The following is a 25,877-nucleotide window of genomic DNA, read 5'->3' as shown; positions in this document are numbered from 1 at the left end:
TCCTTCACATCCCCTTCTGTGGCATCACATCCTCCTCTGTGACCTCACATCCTCAACGGGACCTCACATCTTCCCTTTTGACATCACATCCTCCCTGTGACATCAAATCCTCCACTGTGACATCACATCCTCCCTGTGACATCAAATCCTCCACTGTGACATCACATCCTCCCTGTGACATCACATCCTTCATATTCTCCCTGTGACATCACATAGGCCTCTGTGACATCACAGCCTCCACTGCGACATCACAATCTTCCTGTGACCTCACATCCTTCTCAGTGACATCACATCCACGCTTTGGCATCACAACCTTCATCTGAAATCACATCCTTTACATCCTTCCTGTGACATAACATCCTCCTCTGGGACATCACATCGTTCCAGTGACATCACATCCTCCCCTGTGCCTTCACGTTCTCCCTGGGACATCTCATCCTTCCTGTGATATCACATCCTCCTTTATGACGACATCCTTCACATTCTTCCTGTGACATCACATTCTCCTCTGTGACATCACATCCTCCCTGGGATATCCCATCCTCCCCATGACTTCACATCCTCCTGTGACATCACATACTTTCTGTGACATCACATATATCTCCTATGACGTCCCAGCTCCCCTGTGACATCCCATCTTTAACATCCTTCCTGCGACATCACATCCTCCAGTGTGACATGACATCCTCCCCTGTGACATCACATCCTCCCTGTGACATCCCATCTTTAACATCCTTCCTGTGACATCACATCCTCCAGTGTGACATGACATCCTTGACAACCTTCCTGCACCATCACATCCTCCTCTGGGCCATCACATCCTCCCTGTGACATCACATATTCCTTTGGGATATCACATCCTCCCCATGACATCACATCCTCCTCTGCGACATCACATACTTCCTGTGACATCACATTGTCCTTGTGACAACATATATCTGCTATGACATCCCAGCTCCCCTTTGTCATCACGTCTTGCTCTGTGACATCACATCCTTCACAACCTTCCTGCGACATCACATCCTCCTCTGTGACATCACATCATTCTCATCCTTCCCATGAAATCACATATTCCCTGTGACATCACATCCTCCTCTATGACATCACATCCATCCTGTGTCATCACATCTCCCCTGTGACATCACATCCTCCCCAAGACATCACAGCTTCTCTTGTGACATCAAGGGTCCCCAATGACAAAACATCTGTTCTATGACATTTTTCCTGTGACATCACATCCTTCACATCCTTACTGTGACATCACATCCTCCACTGTGACATCACGTTCTCCCCGTGACATCACATCCTTCATATCCTTCCTGCGACATCACATCCTCCTCTGTGACATCTCCTCCTACCCGTGACATCACCTCCTCCCCGTGACATCACATCCTCTTCTCTGACATCACATCATTCACATCCTTCCTATGACATCACATTATCCCAGTGACATCAACTCTTCCTCTATGACATCACATCCTTCCTGTGACATCACATCTCCCCTGTGACATCACATCCTCCCCAAGACATCACAGCTCCTCTTGTGACATCAAGGGTCCTATATGACGTAACATCTGGCATATGACATCCCATGTCTGCTGTGCTCACATCCTCCTCTGTGACATCACATCCTTCATATCCTTCCTGTGACATCAAATCATCATCCGATACATCACATCCTCTCTCTGACATCACATTGTCCCTGTGACATCACAACCTCCACTGTGACATCACGTTCTCCTCTGTGACATCACATCCTTTATATCCTCCCTGTGACATCACATCCTTCACATTCTTGCTGTGACATCACGTCCTCTTCAGTGACATCACATCCTCATCTGTGACATCACATCCTCCTCTGAGACATCACATTCTCCTCTGAGACATCACATTTTTCAAGTGACATCACATTCATCTTGTGAGATCACATCCATCCTCTATGACATCACATCCTCCTCTGTGACTTCACATCCTTCACATCCTTTCTGTGACATCACATCCTCCATGAGAATACATTCTCCCTGGGGACATCACATCCTGTCTGTGACATCTCATCCTCCTCTCTGACGTCACATCATCCCTGTGACATCACATCCTTCTCTGTGACATCCTCATGTCCTCGACTTCCCAGAGTCCCTCAGTAGCTACATGAGGTTGGAGGGAATGAAACTCAGCAGGAGGTCTCTGTCCTGTTGTCCTGGTTTTTCACTGGGATAATGGACTGGTTGACAGTCCCGCCCACAACAGAGACTTGTCTCAGCACAGAATCATGGAATCATGGACTAGTTTGAGTGGGAAGGGACCTTAAATGTCATCCCGTGTCACCCCCTGCTGTGGGCAGGGACACCTTCCACTAGCCCAGGTTACTCAAAGCCCCGTCCAGTCTGGCCTTGGACACTTCCAGGGATGGGGCAACCACAGCTTCTCAGGGCAACCTGTGCCAGGGCCTCCCCCCTCACAGGGAAAACTTTCTTCCCAATATCCCCCTAAGCCTGCCCTCTGTCAGTGGGAAGCCATTCCCCCTTCTCCCATCACTACAGGTCCTTGTCCAAAATCCCTCGGCAGATCTCTGGGAGCCCCTCGAGTCACTGGAAGGGGCTCTAAGGCCTCTCTGGTGCCTTCTCTTCTCCAGGTTGAACAATCCCAATTGTCCCAACCTGTCCCCAGAGTAGAGGGGCTCCAGCCCTCAGAGCACCTTTGTGGCCTCCTCTGGATCCACTCCAACAGGTCCATTCCTCCTGATCTGGGCCCCCCCCAAGCTGGAGGCAGCACTGCAGGTGGGGTCTCACCTGAGGGCAGCAGAGGGGCACATTCCCCTCCTCCCCTGCCCCCGGGATGAACCCCGCACACGGGGGGTTTCTGGGCTGGCTCGTGTCCCATTTGTCACCCACCAGCACCCCCAGAGCCCTCTCCCACCAGGTTCTTCCATCCCTTCCTCCCCCAGCCTGCACCGATCCCGGGGGTTGCCCTGACCTGACTGCACCACCTTGGTCTTGTCCAACCTCAGCAGATTCCCGTGTGTGCCGGGAAACGGGGGGAAGGGGAATTCACCCGACTCTTGGAGATTGTTTGTCTGGTGGTGCCCCAGGCAAAAAACAAAACCCTGTCAGTCCCATCTAGTCTGTCCCATATTCCACCCAGGAACCCTCCACCAAACAGATCCACAATGAGGTGGGGGAATTCCAGGGCCCTTTTTCAGGGATTGACACGTCACAGCCAAAGGAAAACCCCTCAGTGGATATTTCCACCAGTTACTCCGGCATTGACAAAACTGGCAGCACCTTTATAAAGGACTCCCTCCAACAGTCTGGGGAATAACACTCTTTATTAATACAAATTGGCACAGGTTAAAGGTTCGTGGTGGTCAGGGACAGGGTCTGGCTGCAAAAACACACTTCAAACAATGTCCAAATTGTTGTTAAAGCAAAGCAAAGCAGAACCTCTAAACCAAACCAGTCCACAAATACATTAGGAACCAAAAGTCAGCTCTAGTCCTTCCACGCAGTGACTAACATGCAAAGCTGGCACTTCCCACCCAGCACAGGCGTCCCTGAGGGGGAGGAAGGCAGGTTCAACCCCTCCGTTGATCCCAGAAGTTTCAGTGGAAATGTCCCTCCAACTCTTTCCCCATTTCCAACCCTCTTTTATGCTCTTTCTTTAGGTTCAGGAGGAGTTTGAGGGTTTCTACTGAGAAGTGCTACAATTGTTTCTGGGTGCCTGGGGAGCTTTGTGGGACATCGTGACCTTATCCCAGCTGGGAAGAGGCAGCTGGAGTCTCTTTGCTGTCCGGGAAGCAGCAGCTGGTTTTCCTCTTTAATTCCTCCTCTATGTTAACTTTTAGTCTTATCTCTCTCCCCACACTCTGGGACCATTTCTCTGGCTTGTCCAGGTCCCCCTGGATGTCATCCTGCCCCTCAGGTGTGTCACCTGCCCTGCTCAGCTCAGTGTCATGGGCTCAGGGTGCCCTCCACGCCTTCGCCTCCATCACTAAGGAAGATGTCGGATATTGGGGTCAGGAGTGAGGAATTGGAGGGTGTGGAGTCCAGCTGGGGATTCCTTGCTGGGGATAAGGTCACGGACAGCGGGATTGGGAAGGGGGCAGCAGTCCTCAGCCTCTGGAGGTGTCTCCTGCAGAGAGGGAAGGACAGGAATCGCTTTGAGAAAGATCTTGCAAACTGCTATTGCAAGGGGTGTCCAGGATGAGATGGAATTCCCTGTGGTGGAGGCAATCACATCCCCTTGGGATGCAGGGGCTGTAAATGCTCCCCCGAGGGACTTCACCTCCCCTGGGCCCCTCCTCTGTCAACGTTCCTCAATTATCCAACAAACGAGGCATGAAGCAGAAAGGGGCACAAGGAAAATCTTCCAGGTCACTGCCGGCTCCTGGGGAAAATCCAAGGCAAATATTCAAGTCATTGACCTGAGATGTTTTCCCAGCTGCCCCACAATGGTCTCTTGTGTCTGGTCAGGGGCCCGTAAGGATGGAAGGTGTTGCGGAAATGTGGCCAAAGGTGAGTGGAGAATTGAGGCTGTGTCAGGTGCCGGGAGCCCCCGCTCAGTGCCTGTCCTTGATCTCTGCCCACGGGGGTCCCAGCACAGAGGGGTCTCTGAGGCGGGTGGGGAGGGAGGGAGAGTGGGGCGGGAAGGTGCCATCCTGCTGAGGGCCAGCACTGGGTCCAGGGCAGGGCAGGGCCATCCCTGGGGAGGGGGGCACTGGGGCAGCTGTGTCCCAGGGCCAGCCCAGTGTGGAGCCAGAGCCCTGCTGGGCTGCCAGTCCCTGGCCCCCCCTGCCTGGGCCAGCTCAGCAGAGCGGGACCCGGCTGATGCGGGAGGACACGGTGTGCCCAGCTGGGACAGGGGCAGGACCAGCAAAGGGCATCTGCCCCTCTGGGCTCTGCTCGGGGAGGGCGTGGCTGGGCCTGCACCACTTGGGGGCTGCAGTGCCCGCAAATGGGCTGGAACCGGGCACTGCCACCACCCCAGCACTTCCCTGGGTCCAGTCCTTGTCTGCCAGGGCCAGCATTGCCCAGTGTTCCCCAGTGCCTGCCCAGACTGGAGATCCCAGTCACCCAGCTGTGCCCATTGCCCGTCAGCCCCTTTATCTCCCAGTTCCCTGTTTCCCCGATCCCGGGATCCTGGTGTCCCAAGAAGGGGGTCAGTGCCAGCCCTGCATTCAACCAAGGGGCTGGAGTGGGAACAGGGACAGTTGTGCTCAGACACACCGGGTTTGGGGCTGGGCTGAGCTCTGGGGTGTCCCAGAGGGAAAGCTCTGGGAAGGGATGGGCAGGAGGACATGGGGGGATCAGGCTTTGGGGGTCGTTGGAGGATGGATTGTGTTGTTGTGGGATTGTCCCCACAGGGTATGCAGCTGCTTTCAGCTCCCTGCCCACCCCCTTGGCACCCGCAGGTGCCTGGGCCCTTCCAGGGGCAGCTGCCCCATGTAGGAAGCTGGAGGGATGCCGGGGAAGGTGGCTGGATGGGTGTCGCAGGCGGGATGGACTCTGTGCCAGGGCTGGGCTTGTGGCCAGGGCTGGGGGCTGTGCCCAGCCGGGCTTTGCCCCGGGGGCTCTCGGGGAGGGGGCAGGGAGGAGTCCCGGCAGGGATAAATGTGCTCCTGCCCTTGTGCAGCCTCAGCCAGCGCTGCCCAGGCCCAGAGGAAGATGAAGGTCGCTGTGCTCAGCGTGGCCCTGCTCTTCACCATCCTGCTGAGCCCCCCGGCAGATGCCAAGGTGAGGCCCCCATGCCACGGCCATGGGCTCAGGGATGGGCCCCTTCCCAATCCAGGGGCTCCCCCAGCACTCCCCAGCACCCCCAGCCCCGGGCCAGGCCACTTTCTTCCGGTCACAATTCCCTCTCCCCTTCCCCTTCCCACAATTCAACTCCTGCTGCTGCAGCTCCGCTTCCTCACGGGATGCTTGCACCCGGCTCCCTCCTGGCACAGTCCCAATCCTTCCTGCTCTTTCTGACCCCAAATCCCACCTTTTTGGGCCTCCCCATCCCATCCTCTTGGACCCCTGGGGCATCTCCCCACCATCTCCTCTCTTTCCCAGCCAAGGCAAAGGCCCAACCCAAACTGGGTGGAACTGGGCCAAGCCCCACTGGAGTCCAAGGAGGACAAACAGGCCCAAGCTCCACACTGGGCTCAAGTGGGACAAGGCCTGGCCAGGCTGAAGTGGCACCAACTGGGAAATGCCCTGCCATGGCCCATTCCCAGGGCCTTTCCTCCAGGCTTTGCCCTTGATCCCTTGCCTTTCCCCCTGCACTGGTGTCCCCAACTTGCCTGGGAGCCGCAATCCCACAGAGCCTCGCTCAGACCGGGGGGCAGCCGGGGCTGGAGGGGGTGGGGACACCCGTGTCCCCCCAGCCCCACAAGGCCAACCCCAACCAAGCCTTTGCTCTCCTCCTGCAGCCCGTTCAGGCCGGCGGCGTCCAATGTGGGGAGGTAAGTCCGGGAGTTGGGGGGCACCCAGTGTGGGAACTGGGGGACACTTTGGGCCCCCATCCCTTCCTGGCACTGGGGACACCCCAGTGACCAGTGACGTCTCCTTGTCTCTCTACAGGCAGGCGTGATCGGCGGCCCGGTGGGTACCAGGGCTTGTGCTGGGCCCAGACCCTCCCCTCTGGTGGCCACCACCCTCCAGGGCATCCCAGTGCTCCCCAGTCCACCCCAGTGTGCACCGGGGAGGCCCCTTCCTCAGGGCCCCCACTCTATTCCCACACACCCCAGTCCACCCCACCACACACACACAGGGCATCATTCCCACACCATTTCTTCCCTTCTTTCTCCTCTAATCCTTCCCCTGTCAAATTACCCACGACACTCGTGTCCAGAAATCCCCTTCCTTGACCCCTCAGTCCCAAACCCCCTCCCAGTCCCTTCCAGTTTTCTCCCCTTCCCCATTTCTCCTGCCCCACCCCCAGCCCTGCTTCATTCCCTGGGTCCCCTCCACTGGAATCCCTTCCTCCTCCCCCACATCCCCCACAGTCCCATCCCTTCCACACCCCAATGCCCATCCTCTGGGATCCCCAATTCCCCCCACTTCACCCTCTTTGGGTCCCCTCCTCCTCCCTCCCCCCTCCCTGCAGGCCCTGAATTCCCCTGGCTCTCCTTGTCTCCATCCCCACCCTGGGCCCTGCAGGAACAGGGATCCCAGGGGAAACTGGGTGCAGTGGGGCTGGGGGGAGCAGAAGGGATTTTCCCCCTCAGACTGGGGCCAACCATGGGCTGGGGGGGCTGGGGACACCCGTGTCCCTCCCGCAGCCTCACAGGGGCCAATCCTGCTTAAACCTTTACTCTCCTTCCCCAGCCACTTGCGGGACAAGGAGGAGGTGGATGTGTCGGGGTAAGTCCTGGAGCTGGGATGTCCCCAGTGTGGGAAATGGGGGGAAATGTAGTCCCCCCATCCCTCCTGGACCTTGGGACACCCCAGTGACCAGTGACACCTCACGCTCTCTCTCCAGGGAGGCATGGATGTCCATCGAGTGAAGAGGTCTGAGGTGGGTACCCCGAGTTCTGCTGATCCCAGACCCTTCCCTCTCATGGTCACAACCCTCCCCGGCATCCCAGTGTGTCCCAGTCCAGCCCAGTGTGTCCCAGTCCAGCCCAGTGTGTCCCAGTACATCCCAGTTTACCCCAGTTCACCCCAGTGTGTCTCTAACCCTGCCTTTGTCCCCAGCCCCCTGTGGCTGACCAGGTGGAGCTGCAGCGCCAGTGACGCTCGGTTGCCTCTCTGCATGTCCAGGTGAGAAATATGGGAGGGTCCTCAGCCCCCCAAAGGAGCCTGGCAGGGCCCTGGGGGGTCCCTGAGCCCTCTGCAGTGGGCAGAGCTTGGGGACAGCAGAGGGACACGCAGGGGGCTGTCCCTGCTCCGTGTCCTGGGGCAGCTGGACAGAGCTGCCCCCAAGCCTTGCCTTGCACTGGGGGCTCTGTAGACCCCCAGGGTCAGCGGGAGGGCAGGGAGGGGCTCGGGGAGGTGTCAGAGCATCCCGGGCTCAGGGGCTCTGGGGGCCACATGGATCTCAGGATCCAATTCCCTTCTCCTGCCCCAGCTCCCTGCAGACAGACGGGGTGGGGACAAGGCCCCTCCCATGTCCCAGTGGACACTGGGGGTGACGTTTGGGGCTCTGTCTTTCAGGACTGGAAGTGGTGGTGACACCCGTGTCCTGTCCCCCTCCAGCGGCATGAGGAGATGATCATCCCTGGAGGACCCCCCTGATCCCCTGGGTGCCCTGGCAATTTCCCTGCAATAATCAATAAACCCCTGCAGCAAAACAAATGCTCTGTGTCTGTCTGTGTGTCTGTGTTCCCACATCCACGGCTGCGTTCCCGTGGCCATGTGTGTTCCCACGTCCCCTGGGGCACCCGGTGGTTTGGGGGCACAGTGGGAAACAGGGTCTGACTGGGGCTGTCCAAGCACCGTCCCCAAGGAGCACAGCTTGGTGTCGGGGCAGGGGAGGGCCAGGGACAATCAGCCAAGGCCCTTCAGTCCTTCCCTGGGCTCTGGGAGGGATGGGAAAGGGGATCAAAGGAGCCAGTGGGTGTCAAATGCCCCCAGATCTCAAGGGACAGGCTCGGGGCTGAAGGGATGGAGAGCAGCCCTGCATCCAAGGCCATGGGGATAGTGGGGGATGAAAAGCAGGATGGGAGCCAGCAATGGGAGCTCACAGCCCACAACCCCCCGTGTCCTGGGCTCATCCCACAGTGTGGGCAGCAGGGGAGGGGGGTTCTGCCCCTCTGCTCCACTCAGCTGAGACCCCACCTGCAGTGCTGCCTCCAGCTCTGGGATGTCACCTGAGGGCAGCAGAGGGGCACATTCCCCTCCTCCCCTGCCCCCGGCATGAGCCCCGCACACGGGGGGTTTCCGGGCTGGCTCGTGTCCCATTTGTCACCCACCAGCACCCCCAGAGCCCTCTCCCACCAGGTTCTTCCATCCCTTCCTCCCCCAGCCTGCACCGATCCCAGGGGCTGCCCTGACCCGGCTGCACCACCTTGGTCTTGTCCAACCTCAGCAGATTCCCGTGTGTGTCGGGAAACGGGGGGAAGGGGAATTCACCCGACTCTTGGAGATTTGTTTGTCTGGTGGTGCCCCAGGCAAAAACAAAACCCTGTCAGTCCCATCTAGTCTGTCCCATATTCCACCCAGGAACCCTCCACCAAACAGATCCACAATGAGGTGGGGGGAATTCCAGGGCCCTTTTTTGGGGACTCACACTTCACAGCCAAAGGAAAACCCCTCAGTGGATATTTCCACCAGTTACTCCGGCATTGACAAAACTGGCAGCACCTTTATAAAGGACTCCCTCCAACAGTCTGAGGAATAACACTCTTTATTAATACAAATTGGCACAGGTTAAAGGTTCGTGGGGGTCAGGGACAGGGTCTTGCTGCAAAAACACATTTTGAACAATGTCAAAATTGTTGTTAAAGCAAAGCAAAGCACAACCTCTAAACCAAACCAATGCACAGGCACCACCTGTTCCCTGCTGGCTGAGGGATCCCAGTGCTCCCAGTCCCTCCCAGTCCTTCCCAATCCATCTCTTATCCCTGTAACCCCCTCCCAGTCCCTCCCAGTGACCCCGTTATCCCCTCCCAGCTGATGTGTCTCCACTTGGTCACCTCTCTGGCCGTGGTTGCTGGCGCCGCCTGTTCCCTGCTCCCAGTCCCACCAGTCCCTCCCACTCCTTCCCAATCCACCTCTTATCCCTGTAACTCCCTCCCAGTGCCCCAAGTCCCTCCCAGTGCTCCCAGTGCCTCCCAGTGCTCCCAGTCCTTCCCAATCCATCTCTTATCCCTGTAACCCCCTCCCAGTCCCCCCAGTCCCTCCCAGAGCTCCCACTCTGCTCCCAGTGTCTCCCAGTCCCTCCAGTGCCTCCCACTCCCTTCCCTTCCCAGTCCCTTCCACTTCCCTCCAACTCCTTCCCGGTCCCTCCCAGTGTCCCCCATTCCCCTCCCAGTCTCTCCCAGTCCCTCCCAGTGCTCCCAGTGACCCCATTATCCCTGTCCCAGCTGATGTGTCTCCAGCTGGTGATGGCGCTGGTGTCATCTGTTCCCTGCTGCCTGAGGGATCCCAGTGCTCCCAGTCCTTCCCAATCCATCTCTTATCCCTGTAACCCCCTCCCAGTCCCTCCCTGTAACCCATTATCCCTCTCCCAGTGCTCCCAGTGCTCCCAGTGCTCCCAGTGACCCCGTTATCCCCTCGCAGGTGATGTGTCTCCAGCTGGTGACGGCCCTGGCCGCAGTTGCCGACGCTGCCTGTTCCCTGCTCCCAGTCCCTCCCAATCCTTCCCAATCCATCTCTTACCCCTCTAACCCCCTCCCAGTCCCTCCCAGTGCTCCCAGCGACCCCCTTATCCATGTCCCAGGCCACGTGTCTGCAGTTGGTCACCGCCCTGGCCGCGGTTGCCGGTGCCACCTGTTCCCTGCTGGCCGAGGGCTCCGGGGCGGCCGCCGTGTCCGGGATCCTTCCCTTCACTGCCGGCGGCTTCATCTCCCTGGCACCGTGTCCGTCATTCCCGAGATCCTGCGGAATTCCGGCCCGGGGCCGGCGCTGCTGCAGCTGCTGGCAGGCATGGCCATGATGCTGCTCATCGCCCACCACGAGTAGGGGGGAATCCCGGGAAAATCCCTCCTTCCTGACCCTCTGGATCCTGGTGTTCCCGTGGGAGCATCCCAGTATTCTGGTGGGAGCGTCCCGCCGGGAATGGGATCCGCAATTCCTGGCTTGGGACCCCAAAATCACTCCAGGCCTGGGACAAGATAGGCCAGAGCAGTGTCTCCAGTCCTCCTGGAGCAGACAAGCTCAGCCAAGCCAACCCTGGACACCCGTTGCCAGGCCCAGGGGCACCAGACCCAGGGTCACCAGGGTGCTTTGCCTTTTACCTGTGCCCAGACCAGCACAGCCATCACATTCCCAGCTGGTTATGCTGTTCCTCAGGCCACAGCAGTGTTTGTGGGTGCCCTTGGCAACACAGGAGGAGCACAGGAGCAATTGCCAGGGCCTGGGGAAGCAAACGGGTTCATGGAGGTGAGGACAAAGTGTCCAAAGCGTGGGATTATCTGTCTGAGCTCTTCTCCTGGGTGCTTCTGCTTCAAGCCCTGCAGAGCCTTGGGGTGCAGCTTTGGCAACTTACCCCTCCTCCTCTGCCTCGTGCCTGCCTCCTGGAAAAAGGCACTCACTGGCATCACAGTGCCTGTGTCTGTCTCCCAGCTCATCGAATGCATTAAAGCCCTCCCATGATGGTGGTCTGATGGGAAAAGGAAAACTGATGAGCTCCCTCTGCCCCGGCATCGGGCAGGTGCAGGGTGTCCCTGCCCTTCCCTGCAGGTCACAGTCTGTTTCACAGCAGGAAATGGTGGCCCCTCTCTGGCCACAGATGCAGCAGCTCTGGAAAGAGCAGAGCAGCCCCATCAGCAGCAGCCTCAGGGCCTCCTCCTTCTCCCAGAGCTGCTTGGAAGGGCTGGGCTTTCTTGCTTGGGGTCTGGGTTAAACTCCAGCAAACCCTGCCTGGCACAAATCTCCCTGCTCTTGTCAGGCTCTCTCACCTTCTGTGCCACCCAGGAAACTCCATCTAGGATATCCCTTGGGAGAAAGCCAGAGTCCTACTTGACCATCATTGTGCTGAGGAAGGTGGTGGAAAAAAACTGTAGAAAAAATGAGACTCACTGATGAGGAGAGAGTGGCAGGGACTGCCTGTCAAAAAATGGAGGGAGCCCACGGAGCAACTCACCAGGCAGAACTCGTGGACACAGAGCCCATTTATCTGAAGTTTTTCTCCCCACAGATGTCCAGGTCAGCCTCTGATCGCTGACACAGCAGGCATGCTGGAGGGGAGAGAGACAATGGCCCCGGGCATGGCACCTGTGCTGCCCGCCCCGACAGCCCCTCTGCCAGGTTGAGAGGGGGGCACTTTGCTCTCACCTGGCTCTCTCCCTTTGGGGGCCTGCTCCTCCCTGTGTGACATGGGACGTGTCAGCGGTGGGTCCCTGTCTCACCGTCCCACCGGTGAGTGCGCCTGGCAGCACCTGGTGCTCTAACACGGCTCCTGTCGTGGCGACTTCTGGATCTGCTGGATGAGTTCGGTGTCCGACGCTGCTGGCGGGAGTGGTGTTGCCTTTGGGAAGTCCTGGCAGCTGTCTCCCTTGGGTTTCGCCTCCCAGTACTTGGTGCTGGTGTGCAGTTCCTGCCATGGGGACTTCTGGACCGGCCGGATGGATTTGGGGTGGGACGTTGCAGGCGGGAGCGGTTTCGCCTGCGGGATGTCCCTGATGCTTCCTGGCTGGGGATGCGGCTCCCAGCACTTGGTGCTCTCACACAGTTTCTGTCAGGGTGACTTCTGGACCGGCGGGATGGATCTGGGGCCTGATGTTGTTGGCGGGAGCGATTTTGGGTGTGGGATGTTCTTGATGTTTCATGGCTGCGGCTGCTCCTCCCAGCACTGGGTGCTCTCACGTGGCTCCTGTCACGGCGGCTTCTGGACCGGCTGGATGGATTTGGGGTCGGACGTTGCAGGCGGGAGCGGTTTCGCCTGCGGGATGTCCCTGATGGTCTCTGCCAGGGCCTGCGCCTCCCAGGACTTGGTGCTGGCACATGAGTCCTGTCCAGGGGACTTCTGGACCGAAGGTGTGGATTTTGGGCCCGACGTTGCCGACGGGGGTGGTTTTGCCGGCGGTCAGGCCCCTGACTCCTGGAGCAGCTGCTGTCCTCAGTTGCTGGGAAGCTGCTCTGGGATGACCCTGATGTTGCCTGACTGTCAGGGCTGGAGCTGCTCGTCTCCTGTGAGGGAGATTGCAGAGACTGCTCCGATGTTGCCTGGGGGTTGGTACGGTGGTTGCTGGTCTGTGCTGCTGAAGATCCAGGGGATGGCACCTGGACGCTGGGGCTGGGGCTGATGGTCTCCAGTGGTGCAGAACTGGGAGACAGCCCTGATAGCACCAGGCTGCCTGTGTTGGGGCTGACGGTCTCGGGTTCCCTGGAGCCATCAGAAGGCTCCAATCCTGACTGTCTGGCCACGCTGACACCAGCAAGCTCTGACTCATCTCGGGAGCCTGTGAGGGGAAGCAGGAATGTCAAGGCCACCTCAGACCTGGGGCAGGATAGGCCAGAGCAGTGCCTCCAGCCCTCCTGGAGCAGACAGGCTCCGCCAAACCCACCCAGGGCACCCACTGCCTGACCCACGGTCACCAGGGTGCTTTGCCTGTTACCTCTCCTCAGACCAGCACAGCCATCACATTCCCAGCTGGTTATGCTGTTCCTCAGGCCAGAGCAGCATCTGTGAGTGCCCTCGGCAGCACAGGAGGAGCACAGGAGCAATTGCCAGGGCCTGGGGAAGCAAACGGGTTCATGGAGGTGAGGACAAAGTGTCCAAAGCGTGGGATTATCTGGTTGAGCTCTTCTCCTGGGTCCTTCTGCTTCAAGCCCTGCAGAGCCCCAGGATGCAGCTTTGGCAACTTACCCCTCCTCCTCTGCCTCGTGCCTGCCTCCTGGAAAAAGGCACTCACTGGCATCGCAGCGCCTGTGTCTGTCTCCCATCTCATTGAATGCATTAAAGCCCTCCCATGATGGTGGTCTGATGGGAAAAGGAAAACTGATGAGCTCCCTCTGCCCCAACATTGGGCAGGTGCAGGGTGTCCCTGCCCTTCCCCCTGTGCCATTTCCAGCTCCTGTGGGAAGCTGAACCCGGGACTCAGGGACCAGGGCAGGGCCAGGACTGCTGGGGCAGGCCCTGGCACAGCACAGCACTTGCACCCCCTGTGTTGTGAGCCAGGCAGAAGGACACCAACCTCAAGGGGATTTGGATCCCCATGGTGAACATATCTCTTATAAATGCCTCATCATTTCTGCAGAGGGGGCACTGGAAGGAGAAACGACCAGCATGCAGAGCCTGTCCCTGCAGGAGAAACACAAGCAGCAAGAGTGAGGCCCTGGTGCTGCTGAGCCCCTGCTGTGCCCCTCAGGGTGACAGAACCACTCCTACTTGGATGCAGTCCCTGTGGAACCAGGCGGTTTTGCAGGCTGGGCACACCAGGGTGTTGAAGGTCTTTCTGTCCTCCACAGGCTCCATGCAGATGAGGCATTGGGTGCCTGGCTCTGGTGTCGCCTCCACTGCCTGCTCTGGGCTGTGTGTGGGGCAGAAGGCCCTGGGGGGAAAAGGGGTGGGTGAGGAGAGAAGTGCTGGGCCCTTCCCTGGTGGTGGTGAGGAAGGGACAGCAGGTACCTGAATGGTCTGCAGAACTGGGTGACACAGCCTCCCTGCTTGGCACAGGGCAGGTGGAAGCTCAGGTCACAGTTTCTTCTACAGCAGGAAATGGTGGCCCCTCTCTGGCCACAGATGCAGCAGCTCTGGAAAGAGCAGAGCAGCCCCATCAGCAGCAGCCTCAGGGCCTCCTCCTTCTCCCAGAGCTGCTTGGAAGGGCTGGGCTTTCTTGCTTGGGTTTTGGGCTAAGCTCCAGCAAACCCTGCCTGGCACAAATCTCCCTACTCTAGTCAGGGTCTCACCTGCTGAGCCGCCAGGGAGACTACAGCTCGGATCTCCCATGAGGGAAGACACCAGAGTCCTCCTCGATGAACCGGGCGGTCAGGAAAGTTGGTGGCAAAAAACTGCAGGAAAATGACACTCACTGATGAGGAGAGAGTGGCAGGGACTGCCTGTCAAAAAGTGGAGGGAACCCATGGAGCAACTCACCAGGCAGAACTCGTGGGCACAGAGCCCATGTATGAAGAGTTTTTCCCCACAGATGTCCAGGTCAGCCTCTGATTGCTGACACAGCAGGCATGCTGGAGGGGAGAGAGACAATGGCCCTGGGCATGGCACCTGTGCTGCCCGCCCCGACAGCCCCTCTGCCAGGCTGAGAGGGGGGCACTTTGCTCTCACCTGGCTCCCTCCCTCTGGGGGCCTCCTCCTCCCTGTGTGACATGGTGACGGTCAGCAGGGAGTCCCTGTCCTTGGAACACCGAGGTCTCCTCCAGGTGCTCCTCCACTGTCTGTGCAAAAGAAGCGAGAGGCGTTTGCAACAGAGGGGCAGAGCCCGGGGGGTTAGGGCCCCCCTACTGCCCCTGACTCCTGTCTCTGTCCGCCTTCTCCTCCTTTTTTCCTATCCACTGTAGTCTTGTCGAAATGCTCCTTCACTGTAGTCTGAGAAGGGCGAGGTGGCTGTAGCTGCAGCACAGGCCAAGAGCCCCAAGCTCTGAGGCTCTCCCTGGGCAGCGCTGTCCCTCCTCTTCCTTCTCCTCTCGTTGTCAGGTAACACTGATACTGGGCCCGAGCCCAGAGTCCCGTTTTGTGCCCTTGGCCCCACGGGTCACAGTGGCCACTGTGACATCAGCACCCTGCACCTGAAATACGGGCAGGGATGGCCCCAGCCCCCACCACCCAGTGTGAGGCAGCCCCTTGGCAACCGAGGTTCCGCAGCGGGTCCCGAGCCCTCGGTAACCACAGAGCCGGGGCGGCTGCTGCTGCAGCAAGCGCAGGGTCAGATGCCAGGCCCTGGGGCAGCCACCGAGGACTGTTGGGCAGCCACTGCTGCACGAAAAGTGCTGTTCAGGCAGTGCCACTCCAGGGCTCTGGCCCTGGCCAAGGCAAATCTCTGCTCCTGCCCCTGGCACAGGGAACACTGCCAGCACATCAGGGATGCAGATTCCCCAGTAGAGGAACCTGAGGACTGCAGGAAAGCCGACATCACTCCAGTCTTCAAAAAGGGCAGCAAGAGGGACCCAGGAAATGACAGGCCCAATACGGTCACCTCCATCCCCAGAAAGGGGACAGAACAGCTCATGCTGCATGTCATCTCTAAGCCTGTGGAATAAAAGGAAGGGAAAATCATGCTTGACCAGTCTCCTAGCCTTCTGGGCTGGAGCAATTGGCTGGCTAGATGAGGGGAGAGCAGTGCCTGTTGTCTGCCGTGACTTCAGCAAGGCTTTTGACCCTGCCTCCCAGAAGACCCTCACAGGCAGTTCAGGAAGTGTGGCTTAGATGAGTGGACACTAAGGGGGTTGAGACCTGGCTGAATGGCAGAGCTCAGAGGGTTGTGAGCGCGGGGCTCAGTGCTGGGGCCAGCCTTGTTTGACCGGTTGCCCAGTGGCCTGGCAGAAGGGATGGAGAGCACCCTCAGCACGTTTGCTGATGGTATGGGACTGGGAGGAGTGGCTGAGGCACCACAAGGCTCTGCTGCCGTCCAGCGAGTCCTGGGCAGGTTCAAGCGTTGAGCACAGAGGCACCTAGTAAATAGCAAAAAAATCCGGTAGCTGGGTCTTTGTCTCGCTGCCTGAATTCAGGCTGGCAGGCAGATTTTAAACCAGCACAGGACATAGCTGCCCCTTGTGTAAGTACCACACTGCAGCGCAGATTAGAGCCGTAGAAGGGTAGAAGGCTTGGGGTTGGGAGAGCCCTTTAAAGGCCACCCCTTGCAAATCCCACAGCCTCGGGGCTTCCACAGGCAGCCCCAGGGCTCTGGGCAGGGCACAGTCCACAGATGTGCCTGGGGGACAAGGCTCCTGTGCTGGAGCCTCTGTGCAGCTGCTGGGAGCCGGATGTTTTTCCCTGAGCTGGTTGGAAGGGATGGGGTTTCTTTCCTGGGGTCTGGGCAGAGCGCAGCTCTGATGTCCTGTCCCACTCGGCAGGTTTGGGGAAAGGTCGATGGGAAATCTCTGGATGGTGCACGGGGCAGTTTTTGCCTCCAGGGCAGTGAAGCCCAACCTGTGGCACTCGCCGCTCGCCGCCCTCTCCTGCGCTGCGTTGCCCAGGACCCTCCCCCGCTCGGGCCCACGATCATTTTGATGCCCAAGTTCCGAGCCCGCGCTCCCCTCAGTGCCAGAATGTTCCCGACGCTTTTCCCGGGCTCTCCCTCGTGCCCGAGCGCCGCCACTCCAGCGCTTTTAATGGTGCTCCCAAATCCCACCCCTTGGGCCTCCCATCCCATCCTTTTTGGTCCCCTCAGGCATCTCCTCCCCAGCATCTGCTCTGTGTCCTACCCAGGGTCCCCAAACATCCTCCCATTGATCATTCCCAAAGCTTTTCTCTCATCCTTCCCCTCAGTCCTTTGCCTTTCACCCAGGCCACTGCCCCGGTACCTCCCAAGACCATTCCTTGACTCCCTCTCCACTCCCAACCATCTCCCAGTCCCCTTGTTTTTGTCCTCCTCCATCCTCCTCCTCCTGTCCCCACCAAGCCTCTCCCTTGCAGTCCCCATATCCCTACACCTGAATTCCTTTCCCCTCCCCTGCATCCCACACAGGGCCCCTTCAACACCCCAATCCCAGTCCCGTGGGCTCCCCAGTTCCCCCCAGTTCAGCATCTTTGGGTCCCCCCCAACCTCCTCCCACCCTCCCTGCAGGCCCTGAATTCCCCTGGCTCTCCTTGTCTCCATCCCCACCCTGGGCCCTGCAGGCACAGGGCTTGCAGGTGAAACTGGGTGCAGTGGGAGCGGGGGGAGCAGAAGGGATTTTCCCCCTCAGACAGGGCAGCCATGGGCTGGGGGGGCTGGGGACACCCGTGTCCCTCCCCCAGCCCCACAGGGGCCAGTCCTGAGCAACCCTTTGCTCTCCTTCCCCAGGCACTCTTGGCAGGAACCCAAAATGATCTGCGGGAGGTGAGTGGGCCAGGGGGACTGGAGGGCATCCAGTCTGGGAACTGGGGGACACTTTGGTCCCCCCATCCCTCGCTGGCACCGGGGACATCCCAGTGACCAGTCAGGGCTCCTGGTCTCTCTCCAGCTGCATTTAGTGGACGTTGGGATCCTGAAGACGGTTCAGGTGGGTACCAGGAGTTCTGCCTGAGTCGGGTCCTCCCCTCACATGGCCATGACACTCCCGGCCATCCCAGTCTGCCCCAATATACCCCAGTGCACCTTCCCCAAGGATCCCATTTCTTCCCCCAGGCTCCCAATACATCCCACTGCACCCAGTGTGTCTCTAACTCTGCTTTGTCCCCAGCCCCCTGTGGTGGAGAAGGTGGTGGGTCCTGTTGGTGAGATGTGGCTGCATCCCTGGATGTCTGAGGTGAGCAGTGCCTGCAGGGAGAGGGGTCAGGACAAGGCCCCTCTTGTGTTTCAGTGGACTTTGGGGGTGACATTTTGGGCTCTGTCTTTCAGGACTGGTGGTGACACCCATGCCCTGTCCCCCTCCAGCACCATGAGGAGATGATCATCCCTGGAAGACGTGCTGATTTCCCTCAGAGCCCAGGGGCATTTCCCCTGAATGATCAATAAATCCCTTCAGCAAAGTTACTCTGCTTGATCCTGTGTGTGTGTGTTCCCATCTCCACGTGTGTGTTCCCATGTCCATGTGTGTGTTCCCATGTCCATGTGTGTGTTCCCATCTCCATGTGTGTGTTCCCATCTCCATGTGTGTGTTCCCATCTTCATATGTGTGTGTTCCCATCTCCAAGTGTCTGTTCCCACCTCCAAGTGTGTGTTCCCACCTCCATGTGTGTGTTCCCATCTCCATGTGTGTGTTCCCATCTCTATGTGTGTGTTCCCATCTCCATGTGTGTGTTCCCATCTCCATGTGTGTGTTCCCGTCTCCATGTGTGTGTTCCCATCTCCATGTGTGTGTTCCCATCTCTGTACCTGCGTTCCCGTGTCCCTGTCCCCTCCTTCTCCAGCCCCTGCACACCTGGTGCCTCTCTGGCCGCACCCCTGCCATGAGCAGAGAGGCTCAGGGGGCTCCTGGGGGTCTCTGCACACGAGATCCCCTTCACCCCCTCCATGTGCATCCTGAGCAGTGCAGGTTGGGAATGTCCTGGAATGTCCCTCCTGGGGGCTGGGACAGGCAAGGGGCACACGGGGCAGCCCCTGGAGCACCTGGACCTCCCCTGTGCTCTGGGAGGGATGGGAAAGGGTTCTGTTTGAAGCCTTCCCACAGTCGGTGCAGTGGAAGGGCCTCTCCCCCATGTGCATCCGCTGGTGCTGGAGAAGATGTGAGCTGCTCCAAAACCTCTTCCCACACTCCTCACACTCGTAGGGCTTCTCCCCCCTGTACACCCACCCTGGTAGGTGACGAGTTGAGAACTGTATGGGAAGCTTTTCTTGTATTCCCCACATTTGTAGGGCTGGGGCCCCCGTTCCCCGGACACCTGCACCACCCTGCTCTATCCCTGAAGGGCAGCAGTTTGCTCAGCTAATCCCTTTTTACAGCGCCTCAGCCCCTGGGAAGAGAAAGAGAGGCTCTGGGCCTTTTGGGAGCACAGGTGAGCCACAAATATTTTAGGCAAAGACTCTCTCTGCTTCTCAGCCTATGCTGACTTGTCACAGATGGCGCAGGTTTAAAGGCTTGGTAGACACTGGTGCTGACAGTTCTATTGTAAAAGACACAGAATGCCCTTCTGATTGGCCCACAATCTTCCCCACTTCGGGGGTAGGAGGTGTGCAGAGGCCTAGACAGGAACTGACCTGAAGGACTGTTCTTTTACTCTCTTTCTACATCCAGATGATGCTCCTCCCTTCACCTTCTCAATTCCGGCCTTCAATCCTGCAGAGCCCGTGCAGAGGTACCACTGGGCTGTTTTGCCTCAAGGTGTGTGTAACAGTCCGACTGTTTGCCAGACAGCGGTAGCTAATGCCATACACCCTGTCCGGGAGCTCTACCCTTCAGCCCACATTTACCACTACATGGAGACACTTTGGTGGCTGCTGCCCAAGAGACTGAATTCCAATCTATTTTGACTGCCTTAACTAATGCTGTTCGAGGAGCAGGGTTGCAGGTCTCTCCAGGACACAAATGGGGAATCTACCTCTAATGGCCACACGTCGCTGCAGACCACAACCCGTATCAGGCATCACTGACGTGTCTGGACGGTCAAAAAAGGTCGCAGTGACACAGATAAATCCTGTCACAGGATGCTGGGACAATCAAGTGCAGACCATAGACCAAGGCTCTGTACAGGTTTTAGAGCTTGCTGCTATCTGCATAGCCTTTGAGTTGTTTAGTGAGCAGCCACTGAATATCATTACTGATTCGTGTTATGCTGCGGGGTTGGTTTCACGTCTCGAAGCCTCTTTCCTTTGAGATGTCACTAATCCTTATTTGTTCGCAGAGATATGTACTATATGGTCCCCTGTCAACCACAGAAAATTTGACTCTTACATAATGCATGCCCGTTCCCACACAGAACTACCAGGACCCAGAGCGGAGGGCAATCAAAGAGCAGATGCTGCCGCTGTGATTGCTGCAGTTCCCAAAACTCTCGAGCGGGCCAAACTCTCCCACCTATCCTTTCAGCAAAATGCACGCTCGTTAAAGAGGCAGTTCCAACTCACAGGGAATCAAGCTCGAGCTATCAGCATGTCATGTCCTGACTGGCAGCAAATGGCCCCAGTGCCATCTAAGGAAGGGGTTGATCCCCGAGGCACAACAGCCGATGGAATTTGGCAAACAGACGTTACTCATGTAGCTGAACTCGGTCGGCTAAAGTACGTCCATGTCACAGCAGACACACATTCTAAACACATAAATGCCACTGCACACCCTGGGGAAAAGGCAAGGGATGTGATCAGACACTGGCTTAGTTGCTTTGCAACTTTGGGAATTCCAAAAACCATAAAGACAGACAATGCTCCTGCCTATTGCTCTTCAAAGGTCAAAACATTTCTCACGGGTTGGAGATATTTCATTCCACAGGCAGACCACACTCACCATGGGACAAGCTGTGGTGGAGAGAGCACACTGCACATTGAGGGGAATGCTGCAAAAACAAAAAAGGGGGGAATCTATCTACAGTCCCAGGAACACCTGTGGAAAGCGTCCTATGTCCTAAATTTCTTAAACTGTGATGACACAGATCACAGTAGGTAACGAGTGTCAACACGAATCTCAGGTACTTTCCTCTCCCAAACCACCAGTCATGATAAATATTTAATATCAGGGCAACGGTCAGGACCAGTGGACCTGGTAACGTGGGGGAGGGGATATGCCTGTGTATCCACAGGTACTAAACTACAATGGATTCCTTCCAGATGTGTCAGGCCTTATATCAGCCCTTCTTCAGAGCAAGAGCAATCAACAGAAGTGACAAATGAAGAAACTGGAATCGAAGAAACACATAACTAATGACCACTACCAGACCCAAACTACATCATTGAAATACAGAGACATAATAAAAGGCTTAAGTGTGCATGTGTGAGGAGAGACTGAGAAGTGGCCACCTACGTATGAATGAGAAAAGTTGTGTGGACGTACGTATGAGAGTGAATTCAAAACCACTTTATGCCAGAGATGCCTTAAATAAAATACACTCATACAACAACACTACCTCAACCCCAGCAAATACAATTGAACACAACATCCATAACCTGACACACTTCCCCTTGACATAAAACTGATGCTTCTCACCCAGTTACACAAATACTCTCAGAGAAAAAGTCTTACACAAACCATATTTACAAACCCTGAGTAATTGAAAGTTACACAGTTAATAAGGTTATGACCAGTTTTAATAAAGGCCTTACTGCATTAGGCCCTGGTTTTTATAAATGCTTAAGATAAGTTTGTTTATGTTAAGAAATGTTTACGAAAAAGGTTTAAAAATTGTTCTGTAACTCGTTCTAATTATAATAAAGTGGAAATGTAGCGATTTATATTACAGGAAGTGCCACAAGGCACTCTGGGACTTGTAGTTCCTTCTGTACTCTGCTGCACATGCACAAGGCAGTGCTCAAATGTCACTGGTTGAGAGGTCACATCATGACGTGTCACAGTTTGGACTGTCTATATCAGCTCATGCTGTTCTTAATAAATTTGATTCAGCTGCGTGTCTTGTGTGTAACTGGGGTCCGTGCCCACACAAATAACACATGGGACTATCCTGCCACAGTCCACCAGCCAGGGGGCTTCCCAACGTGGGTCACTGGGAACGTGGGTCACCAAGCCTGTTCCCAATGTGAGTCACTGGGAATGTGGGTCAGCTGTTCCCAATGTGGGTCACTGGGAATGTGAGTCACCAAGACTGTTCCCAAGGTTGGTCCTCCAACAGGTGATGGAGTTGGAGCAGCAGATGAAGCTCTTCATGCAGTTGAAGCACTCGCAGGGCTTCCCTTACTGGTGGGTCCGTTGGTGTGTGGTCAAGGCAGAGCTGTGGGTGAAGCTCTTCCCACACTCCCCACACTTGTAGGGCCTCTCCCCGCTGTGGATGCGCCGGTGGTTGACGAGGGTGTAGTTGCGTTTGAAGCCCTTCCCACAGTCGGTGCAGCGGAAGGGCCTCTCATCCGTGTGTGTCCGCTGGTGCTTGAGGAGATCTGAGCTGCTCCGAGACCTCTTCCCACACTCGAGACATTGGTAGGGCCATTCCCCCGTGTGGGTCTTCTGGTGCTGGGTCAGGTGGGATTTGACGCTGAAGCTCTTCCCACACTCTCCACACTTGTAGGGCTTCTCCCCTGTGTGCACACGCTGGTGGGCAATGAGGCCGGAGCTGTCTCTAAAGCTTTTCTTGCATTCCCCACATTTGTAGGGCTGCTGCCCCTGTTCCTCAATGTGGATCTGCTGGTGGCGGATCAGGCGGGAGCTGACACTGAAGCCCTTCCCGCATTCCAAGCACTTGTAGGGCCGTTCCCCCGTGTTCCCCTTTCTCTGGGGCTCCCCCTGGCTGGGCTGACGGGGGTCCCAGCACTCCCCCTTCTCTGGGCTCCCCACTTCAGTGTCCCAGGGCTCCCAAGGGTACCCCCTCTCCAGGGCCCCAGTTCAGGGTTCCTGCACTCCCAACCCTCCCCTCTCTGCAGGTTCCCCCCTCCTTCCAGGCTGACGGGGGTCCCGCGGTGCCGGGATCACCCCTCTCCACTCTCCCCACTCCGGGGGTCTCAGCAGCCCCCACCGCCTGTTCCTCCTCCTCTTCCTGCTCCTCTGGGCCTGGGCCCCCCCTGCCTGGCCAGACCCAGTTTTCCAGACCCCACACCCCTCTTTCTTTGACTCCAGGACCCCCCTGCCCCCACTTTCCTCACCATCCCACCTCTCCCAGTCCCTCCATCCCCCTATTTCCTTCACCATGGAGACCACTGGCCCCCCATTCCTGGCCATCCCACCCCACCTCACCCCCAGGTCCCCTTTCCCTTGACCCTGGGCCCCCCTGGAGCCCCTTCCCAGTTCTCACAGCTCTCCCCGTTTCTCCCTTTCCTTGACCACCCTGACCCCCAAATCTCCCTGTCTCCCCACTTCCCCATTCCTGCCTTATCCTGCAGGGTGCTCCTGGAGTGGCTCAGGGACCCCCTGAATGCCTCATTCCTGGACACCAGATCCCCCCTGCACCCCCTTATCCAGACCACCGCCCCCCGCACCCACTTCCCCAGCTACAGAACCCCCTGCACCCCCTTTCCCGGCCATCCCACCTCTCCCAGACTCCCTTTTCCTTCACCCTGGCACTCCCTGGACCCCCAGTCCTGCCCATCAGGACCCCCCTGCACCTCCTCTCCAACACTGGCACTCTCACCCCCTTCCCCAGCTCCAGGATCCCCTGCACCCCCTCTCCCAGCCATCCCACCTCTCCAAGTCCCCACACCCTCCCTTCTCCTTCACCCTGCCACCCCCTCCACCCCCACTCCTGCCTTTCCCACTCCCCAACCCCTCCTTTCCTCAACACCCGGCACCCCCTGAACTGCCCTTCCTGCACATCCCGGCTCTCCCCACCCACTGAACCCCCTTTCCCTCACACTGGAGGCCCCTGCACCCTCCTTTCCTGGACACAAGGACCCCAGAGACCCCCTGGGCCTCCTCTCCCAGTCTCTACAGCCCCCCTTTTTCCTTCCCTCTGGGACACCCCCAAACCCCCATTCCTGGCCACAGGAACCCCCTGGCACCCCCTTATTCTGCACTAAGACCCCCCTGCAACCTCCTTGCCCGCCCAGCCCGCCTCTCCCAGCCCCCAGGCCCTGCTTTCCCTTCACGCTGCTACCCCCTGCACCCCCAGGCCTGCCTTTGCCACAACCCACAGGACCCTTTTCTTTGGAACACGGGGGACCCCCTGAACCCCGGGTTCTGGCCATTCTCCCGACCCCCAGGACCTCCCTTTCCCCCACACACCGCCGACCCCTGGCCAGGGGATCTCCCCGGACCCCCCATCCCACCTCTCCAGAGCCCCGCACTCCCCTTTCCTCGGCCCTGGCATCCCCCAAAACCCCCTTCCCCAGCACTCTGCCCCCCGACAGCCCCAACACTCACCCCAAAAAACACTCCCAGCCTTCCCCCCTCTCCCATCTCCCCCCTTTGGGGGGGCGGCAATTGGGGAACTCCCGCCACTGTTGGGGACAATCAAAGAGTTCCCGACGCGTGGCCGGGGCCTTTGTTCGGCCTGCCGGGAATTCCCAACAAACATCCCGGCCCCCACCAGCCGCTGGGGCCCGGGGGTCCCTCCTCTCCAGGATCGAGCTGTGGGGACACGAAGGGACCCCCACGGGAAGCCCTTTGCCGCTCTCCCACCTCCCCTTCTTCCCCTCTCCCACCCTTTGCCCGTCGCCCCCCCGCTGCTTTGGCAGTGACCCACCCCCTCTCTCGCTCACTCTGGGGGTCCCAGCCCCTCTTTTCCTTCCCCTCTGCCCCTTTGCCATCGGGGCCCCCCCAACTCACCGGCGAGCTCCTGGCTCGGGGGATGGAGCGGGGGCAGGAGGAGCGGGCAGAGGCAAAGGAGGAGGAAGAGGAGGAGCATCGCCCCCCTGAGTGGGCGGGGAGGGGGAGCTCGGCTGCGATGGGTTGGGGGGTGCGGGGGGTTTTTGGGGGGGATGTTTGGGGCTGAGCCGCAAATGGCCCTCGGGGGGAGCTCGGGGGGTCCCCGGGAGGTGGTTTGGTTTTGTTGGGGGGGATCCCGGGGTGGGTTCCCGGCAGAGGCGGGAGGTGGGCGGGGGGATGCGGGGACCCCCCCGCGGTGGGGGTCGGTGTTGCGGGGTCAGGCCCCGCCGCCCCCATTGTCAGCCCGGTGCCGGCGGGGGGGGACGCGACGAGCCCCTTTTTTAGGGCCCCCGGAGTGGGGAGAGCAGAGAGGGGCGACAGCGGAGCTGGGGGACCCCCGGCAGCCTGGGGGGGCGGGAGGGGAAGCGCAGAGAGGGGGAGCCCAGAGGGGTGGGGGGACCGGGGACCCCCGGCCCCTGAAAGAGGGGCTCCGAGAGGGGGGACCCCTGGGATTCCCGGCATCTGCAGCAGCCCGGAAAAGGCAGAACCCCGGGGAGGGGCCCCCAAAACACGAGGGACCTGCAACAGCCTGAACGGGGGGACCCCCAGAACCCCAAAGTGCAGAGAGCAGAGGGAGTGAACTTCGGGGAGGGTTTTTTAGAGCCTTTTCCACGGGCCTGTCTCCCCTGGCTGTGGTCTCCCTGTTTGTCAGCACTGTCAGGTTTGCCCACCTGAAGCCCCCCTCCATCTCCTCCCGCTGCTGGAACTTGCTGAGGTCAGTTCTGGACTCGGTGGTGCCAGTTTTCCCATGGGATCATCCCCTTGGGCATAGGATCCACAATTCCCAAAATCGTCCCTGAATCCCACCCCAAAGCCTCCCATTCCCGACCGCCTGGATCCCGGTGTTCCCCTGGGAGTTTGCAGCCAGGCAGCCATTCCTGCGGGCTCTTGGAGCGGGAAGTGGTCGCCGCTGGGTCACAGCGCACAGATGTGCCTGGGGAAGAGGCTGCCCCGGCAACACCGCCGTGCGCGGGCAGCGGGGGCCGCCCTGAGGGGAACCCCGCCATGGCACCGCCGGGGCCGCCCCGCACGGCCGGGCTGCGGCTGCCCACACCTGAGGGGAACCCCGCCATGGCACCGCCGGGGCCGCCCCGCACGGCCGGGCTGCGGCTGCCCACACCTGAGGGGAACCCCGCCATGGCACCGCCGGGGCGCTCCTGCCCCCGGGCCGCCGGCAGCAGGGACAGGACGGGGCTGCCAACACCCCGCCAGTGCTTCCCTGCCTTCAGTGCATCA

At 58.7% G+C, this 25,877-nt stretch overlaps 2 protein-coding genes across 2 annotated transcripts in view; both read right to left on the bottom strand.

Moving 5' to 3' along the window:
- Positions 1–11,961, bottom strand: part of LOC116779925 (PHD finger protein 7-like) — a 42,811-nt gene extending 30,850 nt beyond the window's left edge. The window contains exons 1-2 of the mRNA XM_032674437.1: positions 11,919–11,961; positions 11,728–11,771 (exon numbers count right to left, since the gene is read on the bottom strand). Coding sequence (XP_032530328.1) covers positions 11,728–11,771; positions 11,919–11,961 — 87 coding nt within the window. The remainder of the gene's footprint in view (positions 1–11,727; positions 11,772–11,918) is intronic.
- LOC116779924 (PHD finger protein 7-like) lies at positions 11,661–14,914 on the bottom strand. Its single transcript, XM_032674436.1, has 9 exons — positions 14,872–14,914; positions 14,683–14,774; positions 14,496–14,597; positions 14,215–14,339; positions 13,975–14,137; positions 13,781–13,887; positions 13,499–13,566; positions 11,919–13,045; positions 11,661–11,821 (listed from the first exon to the last, which is right to left on the bottom strand). The coding sequence occupies exons 1-8, from the start codon at positions 14,912–14,914 to the stop codon at positions 11,970–11,972; spliced, it is 1,776 nt and encodes a 591-aa protein (XP_032530327.1). The 3' UTR covers positions 11,661–11,821; positions 11,919–11,969.
- Between the last annotated feature and the right edge of the window lie 10,963 nt (positions 14,915–25,877).

This window comes from Chiroxiphia lanceolata, chromosome 33 (assembly GCF_009829145.1).
Source record: "Chiroxiphia lanceolata isolate bChiLan1 chromosome 33, bChiLan1.pri, whole genome shotgun sequence".
NCBI lineage: Eukaryota > Metazoa > Chordata > Aves > Passeriformes > Pipridae > Chiroxiphia > Chiroxiphia lanceolata.
This window is presented reverse-complemented; position numbering and strand designations above follow the sequence as displayed.

Coding starts and splice junctions, on each gene's coding strand:
- LOC116779924 (XM_032674436.1), bottom strand. CDS start 14,914: ATGTCACACAGGGAGGAGGAGGCCCCCAGAGGGAGGGAGCCAG. Junction 13,567..13,780: donor GGGATCCAAATCCCCTTGAG/GTTGGTGTCCTT, acceptor TTTTCCCATCAG/ACCACCATCATGGGAGGGCT. Junction 13,046..13,498: donor ACACAGGCGCTGCGATGCCA/GTGAGTGCCTTT, acceptor TTCCCCTCACAG/GCTCCCGAGATGAGTCAGAG.